The 8415-nt window shown below is 45.3% G+C and overlaps 1 protein-coding gene across 1 annotated transcript; it reads right to left on the bottom strand.

Moving 5' to 3' along the window:
* Window positions 1-134: 134 nt before the first annotated feature.
* Window positions 135-1058, bottom strand: LOC116517205 (TNF receptor-associated factor 6-like). The gene has a single exon (XM_032230063.1). The coding sequence runs from the start codon at window positions 1045-1047 to the stop codon at window positions 322-324; it is 726 nt and encodes a 241-aa protein (XP_032085954.1). The 5' UTR covers window positions 1048-1058; the 3' UTR covers window positions 135-321.
* Between the last annotated feature and the right edge of the window lie 7357 nt (window positions 1059-8415).

The following is an 8415-nucleotide window of genomic DNA, read 5'->3' as shown; positions in this document are numbered from 1 at the left end:
CTATGATTTTTATGAATCTCACTCTTCATTTACTGTTCTGGAGATTCTTCATATAAGATAGAAAAGCAGCTGCTATAGGTGAAATATTTTTTCATGTAGCAAAAAAGGCATAAAATACATATTTATTTATTTATTATTGCTGCTTTTTGATTCCTAAGGAGTAGGAAGTGGTACTACCAGAATTTTGCTACCTTGGGTTAACATCATGACTTTTTTCTTTTTGAAACAGGAGCTTCATTTGCTGCTCCCCCTTAGGGAGCCAAATAATTTAAACCAAGCTTGGTTTTCATAATTACATAACAATCAAGACTGGACAATAGGCTATGATGTTCCATCTGTACTACGAGGCTGAAAACCTTCCCTTTGGAGACTGGTTAAGTCCAAACGTGTTAAAACTTCACACCGTACCAAGAGACTATCATCTTTTATATATGTTCTTTGTTTTAGGGCTTGCACCTGCATAAAAGTTACATATCCAAAGCCCTTTGGGTTGCGATGGACCATAGGACGTTGGAAGGCTAGCAACTCAGGCTTGGTATCCATTACTTCTTCATGGTTGTGTCTTGGAGATCCTTCAGACTGATCCAAAATTGATAGACGTATGGTGCCTTGGAAAGGCCAAGGGAGATGACTGTCATAGTTCCCTTGCATGGTGTGAACAAAAAGAGAAATGTAATTAGCACAACGTTGAGCGCTTGGTAACTGGATATGCAGACGCAAGCAAAGTTTATATCCTGGTTTCCCTGTGTAGAAACCTGGACTATGGATCACAACTGGTCTTTCTTCCTCCTGGGCTTTTAGATACACACTTAAATTTTCAATTTTCCACAGGAAAATACCATTACATTGTTGGGCTTCAACGTCAGCAAGTTTTTCCTCTAGAGTTCGGATGGTGCGTTTGAGATCTCCCATCTGGGAGTGTTGTGTCTCCATTTTTGCAATGAGTTCTCTAATTTGGTGATCTTGTCTTACCAAGCGACCTTCCAGTTGCTGAATAGTCTCCTTGAAGTTCTGGACTTCTGGACTACACTCACACGAGGGTGGCATGCCTTGAGAGAAGAGTGATGGGTCAAAGGCATGTACCTGGCCCCTGATGGTTATTGTGTTGTTACATTTCCTATAAATTCTGGGCGCAATCTGTCAGTATTTGAATCGCTGTCATCTTACTTATGTGTAATAAAGACCATCTTACTGGCTATCCATGGCTCCTGTGTTCCCTTCACACCCATTCACAATATACACCAAATGCAGCCTTTATGGTTTGAACCCTCTTTCCAAATATGCTCATGTTCATTCTGTCCATTAAGAACAAGAAACAAAGAAAATGAACCAAGCAGGAGAAATGAAGCTGAAGGAAAAGCATCTGTGTGTTTGTCTATAGAATCCTCTGAGGACAGGGCTCAGTTTCACGAACATCAATATATCTATCCACATTCAGAGGAACAACCAGAAACACTAAGCCAAAAATAATAGTGTTTGAAACAGGAAGGAAAAATGAAATTTCAGGAGAACGATATTTTCTTTCTCTTAGTGTATCCTTCTTGGCACAGGACATGTTTATTTATGGTCTTAAGGGCCATACTAGTCCTGCATTATGATCATATGAGAGCCTTGTTCTCCTGCTTTTTGTTTTGTTTTTTTGATGAGGCTAATAGGATATAAAAGCCTGGGTATGATTTACCACTTAGAAAGATACTATCAAGACAAACTAGGGAAAAATATGAGACATTAAGAGCTTACCCCTAGGGGACCTCCTTTCAAATTCCACCCTGCTTCCTATTGTCCTTAACATGAAACTGCAGAGGTTCCCATATACCTTTACATTCCTCTTGCAGCATTTTTCTTGCTTCGAAATTAACCCTGCAGTCTCTAACTGAAAGTTTCCATCATCATGGTGTTAAACTCTGCTCCCCGAAAGAGACTCTGTTGATTAGTGGTAGGGGGAGCTCCTGATAACAGTTGGGTAAGAAGACAGCTGTGAAACATCTGATCTCCTCCCTGCCATCAAAGCAAACCAATTTTTTTTTCCCCCTTCCCACATATGGCAGCATTTCTAATGGCCAATATTGAAAGAATAGATCCTGGAAACCATATGCAACTCTGCTCCTTTCTTCCTCCTTATGGTAAAAGTAAAGGTTCGCCTCCCGCTTATGTGCTAGTTGTTCCCAACTCTAGGAGGTGGTGCTCATCTCTGTTTCAAAGCCGAAGAGCCAGCGCTGTCCGAAGACGTCTCCATGATCATGTGGCCAGCATGACTAAATACCAAATGCTGTTACCTTCCTACCAAAGGTGGTTCCTATTTTTGTACTTGCATTTTTACGTGCTTTTGAACCATCGTATAATGGCAGCTCACTCCATTAAACAGTGCTAGGGATTCTTCCTCCTTATTAAATTGGGGATGATGGCCTGGGAAGAGTAATATTGTAACCTTCCCTTATGAGGAGTGTAGAATAAAAAGATAATGAAAATCCTGATGTTTATGCATATTGATCCATGGCACAGGGGGCAATTCAGTGCAGGCTATTGGTAGCCTTTTGCACAGCAGAAGAACATGGAAATTGGACAATGGCAGGCAGAGCCTATCAAGGCTAATAATCAGTGGCCAGTGATAACCAACGCAATGACAATGAGGCAGCAGGAGGAGAAGTGACAGTCTTTCAAATCCAGCAGTACAGGAAGCAACATTATCTTCTTTTTGGTAACATTCAGGTATGATATGTAGTCAATAGCAAGTAAGCCTTTATTATACTTCTACTTTGTAAAGATGGGATGTAAAGGATTGAGTTAGCACAGCACACAATCACTTCACTCTCTTTTCTGCTCTTATGATAGCCACTTTTCTATCCCTAGGGCATATTGCAAGCATAGTTTTGGATGAAGGGCCAAGTAAGAATTTTCCCAATTAATTTATGAATTTACAGCAACTCTACAATGTGTATGATTGCATTGGAATGGGAAAGTGTTGGCAGTTTGTCTATGTGGAGCAAAAACTAGAAAAATGAATCCTGTTACAATGGATATGCCAAGAGAGTGACAATTTCTTTGGTCTGTTTTACTTAGTTGTGGGACCCAGGATGGAAGAAGAATATGTTCCCCTGCCTGGGATGCTGAATGTGCCAAAGCCCCCATTTTCTGGTTATATTGCTAATAGAATAAATATCTTGCTTTTGTGCATCTTGAAATTGATGTTTTAACAGGTTTTTTTAGTAGTTTTAACTTTCTTTTTACTCATTTTACTGTTTAATTTTTTAAAAAATTGTAGTATATGTTCTGAGTTGTAAGCCACTCAGAGTCATTCACTAAGGTGGGTGGCTATAGAAATTGAACAAATAAATGCTCTATTATGTTATGGGGAAAATAAATTCAGTTCTGCAAAACAGAGCGGATAAAGAAACAAATGCCATTGAGCCTAACACCACTATTATTAAAATTGGCTACAGAGTCTTGTGAGTTGGAAACTCCTCCTCCTTTTCCTTTTCCTTTTTTTGTGAATTAAGGGTCTCTGACTCAGATGCTTTTGGAACTTTCTGCCCCTCAATCTGGTCTTCATCAACGTTTATCTAAAAGGGTTGCCTTGGTAATGGATCTTCCCTCTTTTTCTCAAGGTCATCCATTTTATTCTCCACAGACAAGGACTTATTGGACCACTTTGGAGGCAGTGTATAAGACAGGCAATCAGGAACTTGGTCATGGTCTATAAAGCCCAAAATCAGGCAGAATTTCCTCATATGTTCAAGTAGAAAATATGTCAAGCAGCATTCTGAATCCAAAATCAATCCTATGTCAGTGCCATAAATATCAGTGTGAGCAAAGTATAACCATGGAAAAATTGATTCAGAATGCAATCAAGGGGCAAATAGATGCTGATTCATTTCTTTGTTACAAAATCCCTTTGTATTCTCCCTAAGAGAATTCCAGCAAGACTACATTATTAGTTTTTAGGATTTAGATGGCCAAAAATAATTCTCTTGAATAATTGAGTTTGAGTTTGAGTTTTATTAGAATTTGTAGGCCGCCCTTTTCCCTGAGGGGACTCAGGGCGGCTCACATAAAACCGGGAAAGGGGAATACAGACATCAAGATAGAAACATATAATAAAATGGTAGGCAACATACATTCATCATTCGGGAGGGGCAACTATCCTTATCCCCAGGCCTGACGGGCGAGCCAGTTCTTCAAGGCTATGCGGAAGGCCTGGACGGTGGAGAGGGTACGAATCTCTACGGGGAGCTCGTTCCAAAGGGTCGGGGCTACTGCTGAGAAGGCCCTCCTCCTTGTGGTTGCCAGCCGACACTGGCTGGCCGATGGAATACGGAGGAGGCCTAGTCTATGGGATCTTATTGGTCGCAGGGATGTAATTGGCAGAAGGCGGTCTCTCAAGTATCCAGATCCACTGCCATGTAGGGCTTTATGGGTGATTAATAGCACCTTGAAGCGCATCCGGAGATCGACAGGCAGCCAGCGCAGCTCGCGGAGGATAGGTGTTATGCGGGTGAATCGAGGTGCACCCGCAATCACTCGCGCGGCTGCGTTCTGCACTAGCTGAAGTCGCCGGATGCTCTTCAAGGGCAGCCCCATGTAGAGCACATTGCAGTATTCCAGCCTAGAGATCACAAGGGCCCGAGTGACTGTTGTGAGAGCCTCCCGATTCAGGTAGGGTCGCAACTGGCGCACCAGGCGAACCTGGGCGAATGCCCCCCTGGTCACAGCCGTTAGGTGGTGGTCAAATGACAGCTGTGGATCCAGGAGGACTCCCAAGTTGCGAACCCTCTCTGAGGGGTGTAAAATTTGACCCCCCAGCCTGAGTGGTGGAATATTAGTCAAATCTTTGGGAGGGAAACACAACAGCCACTCGGTCTTTTCTGGGTTGAGCACAAGCTTGTTAACCCTCATCCAGTCCATAACGGCCTCAAGGCCCCGGCCCATCACATCTACCGCTTCATTGAGTTGGCACGGGGCGGACAGATACAATTGAGTATCGTCCGCATATTGATGGTATCTAATCCCGTGCCTGCGGATGATCTCTCCCAGCGGTTTCATGTAGATGTTGAATAGTAGGGGGGATAAGACCGAACCCTGAGGCACCCCATAATTTAGGGGCCTAGGGGACGATCTCTGCCCCCCCACTAACACCGACTGCGACCTGTCCGAGAGGTAGGAGGAGAACCACCGTAACACGGTGCCTCCCACTCCCACCTCCCGCAGTCGTCGCAGAAGGATACCATGGTCGATGGTATCGAAAGCCACTGAGAGGTCAAGGAGGACCAGGATGGAGGAATGTCCTTCATCTCTGGCTCTCCAGAGATCATCAATCAATGCGACCAAAGCGGTTTCTGTGCTGTAACCGGGTCTGAAGCCTGACTGGAAGGGGTCTAGGTAGTTTGCTTCCTCCAAGGACCGTTGGAGCTGGAAGGCCACCACCTTCTCAACAACCTTCCCCAAGAAGGGAAGGTTGGAGACTGGGCGATAGCTATTAAGAACAGCTGGATCCAAGGATGATTTCTTCAGGAGGGGTCTCACCACCGCCGCTTTCAGTGCGGCGGGGAAGTTCCCCTCCCGAAGGGAGGCGGTTATAACCGCCTGGATCCAGCCTCGTGTCACCTCACTGCAGTTCGTGACCAGCCATGAGGGACACGGATCCAGAACACAGGTGGAGGTACTTACAGCTCTCATGGCCTTGTCCACATCCCCGGGGGTAACGTCCTGAAACTCAACCCAGAGCTGTTCTACTTGGTCCCCCTGTGCCTCGGCTGGAACTGCGGGGGTGGAGTCCAAGTCCGACCGAAACCGAGCAATTTTGTCCGCTAAGAATTGGGCATACTCTTCAGCTCTGCCCTGCAAGGGTTCCCCCGCCTCCCTTTTGTTCAGTAGGGAGCGGGTTATCCTAAACAGGGTGGCTGGACGGGACTCAGCGGATGCAACCAGGGTGGCTATGTGGGATCTTTTTGCTGCCCTGAGTGCCCTGGTGTATTCCCTGGTGCAGGTGGTTACCATTGCTCGGTTCGATTCGGACTTATCGGACCTCCAACGGTGCTCTAGGCATCTCCTCCGGCGCTTCATCTCCCGGAGTTCCTCGGTGAACCAAGGGGGTCTCCGGGATCCGCTGCCTCGGAGGAGCCGCAGTGGCGCAATCCGGTCGAGGGCCTCCGACGCTGCCGAGTGCCACGCAGCAGCCAGAGTCTCCACCGGACTGTGGGCGAGAGTGTCAGGAATAACCCCAAGCTCTGTCTGGAACCTTGACGGCTCCATAAGGCGCCTGGGGCAGAACCACCTGGTCGGTTCCTCCTCCCTACAGTGGGGGTTTGGCCTCCGGAAGTCGAGCCTCAGTAGGCAGTGGTCTGACCACGACAGGGGTATGATGTCACTCCCCCTCAGACCAAGTTCACAAATCCACTGCTCCGAGAGAAATACAAGGTCAAGCATGTGTCCCGCTGAATGGGTTGGGCCTCGAATTACTTGGGTCAAGCCCATGGCTGTCATGGAAGCCATGAACTCCTGCGCCCCATCAGAGTTTTCACCGAGCGACGGCAAATTAAAGTCCCCCAGGACCATCAACCTAGGGAACTCAATTGCCAGCTCGGCTACCGACTCGAGGAGCGAGGGGAGGGCTGCTGCAACGCTGTTGGGAGGCAGGTACGTTAGCAGCAGACCCACTTGACCCTTGAGGTCCAACTTTAACAGCAAAGACTCACACCCGGCAATCTCCGGGGCAGGGACCCTACGAGGAACTAACGACTCCCGGATGACAGCGGCCACACCCCCACCCCTTCCCTGGGCTCTCGGCTGATGCAGCACCTGAAATCCTTCTGGGCACAGCTCTACAAGGGGGACTCCTCCCTCTGGGCCCAGCCAGGTTTCAGTAATACATGCCAGGTCTGCCCTCTCGTCTAAAATTAAGTCCCGGACGAGAGGAGCTTTATGAACAACAGACCTGGCATTTAGCGACAACAGCCTGAGACCAGGGTCCTGACTACTTACGCCATCTGGTCTTGGAGTGGGACTCCTAGGGCCGGAAGGAGGGATCTCTGCAATGTAGCGAACCCTCCTTCCCCGGTAATGGCCTGCCCTAAAGTCCCCGCCGTATCTGCCCCTCCCTGTTACGACCGCAATACCCCGACAATTGCCCATTCTTCTCATGAAATGACTAGTCCTTCTTCTGCTGTCTCTCTGCGTATGTGAGACTTTGACTTGTTTGTAATTCAGAATTGGATATTGAAGGCTTAGGTTCCTCTGAAGTAACCACCAACAGTACTCCTTTGATGGCTGTGCATCTATGACCCCTGAAGTCTACTTCTTGAGCAAATTCACTGCGTGCTTATGTGTTTGTTCAACTCAGCAAGACAAGGGAGTGGAAGACATCTGACATATTTTTTGTGCAAGGGCTTGGCAAGACTATCCAGAGATAGAATCCACCATAGCGCAGATGGCATCAACTGAATGAAATTCATTACCATCCAGCTTCCTCTGGTTAAAAAATCCATAAACAATCTGAGAGAGAGAAAAACTATATTCTAAAGAATGTGTAAAAAAGCAGGATGACCTCCTCCTCCTTCTCCTTCTCCTTCTCCTCCTCTTCCTCCTCCTCACATTATCAAGGAATTTAACATAGTGACATTAAAGATTTTTGTCATAAAAGAGCCTTTTAGGAGAATTCACATTAACAATGTGGGGATGCACAAGTGCCTTACATAAAGGAATGTTGTGAATAAAAATGAATACAGTTTTTAAAAGTTTATTTTAAAAATATTGGGAAAAACAGTTTGGAAAACTTCCTACTAAAACAGACTGTAAAACAGAAGAAATTTATCATGACATATATATCCTTACCAGCATCAGTCAATTTTGAGGAGGTGTTACAGCAGAACCAGCTGTAGCTAGTGGTGGTAAATAACAGAAACAGACACTCATTAATTCATTAAAAGAAAATGCATGAACACTATGCCTGGTACAATGTTTGCTTGTTGCAAATCCCATTGCCCAATCTGTTGCTTTTACATTGTCCACAAAAGCAAACATCATCTTAAGTGAATGGACATGGGGGGAAATTACACTATAGCTGTCATTTTCTTGTCACAAACATACAATATCACAGAGACATAGATACAAATGTTCCAAAGAACATTTACATTTATCATTACTCCTGGAGAATCATAACGCTCCAAAGTATGTAGGAAAACACAAGAACTGAAACTATTACTATATAATGTAAAGTTATTTTTACTGCGCCAACTGCAAGTATCATTAGTGGCATTTAAACAAATATCTGAAGGTGAACTCCTGCAACTTTCTTCTGCAATGTATTGCTATAGCATAGAGCATAGGAAGTGATGTTATGTAGCTCCAGAAATACTTGATAAGATCTAATTACCAAGTCAATAAATGTTGTACAAAAGACTTTTATGTTACCAAAAGAAG

The sequence above is a fragment of the Thamnophis elegans genome, chromosome 1, assembly GCF_009769535.1.
Source record: "Thamnophis elegans isolate rThaEle1 chromosome 1, rThaEle1.pri, whole genome shotgun sequence".
Taxonomy (NCBI): Eukaryota; Metazoa; Chordata; class Lepidosauria; order Squamata; family Colubridae; genus Thamnophis; species Thamnophis elegans.
Note: the sequence above shows the minus strand (reverse complement) of the source record. Positions and strands in the feature narration are given on the sequence as shown.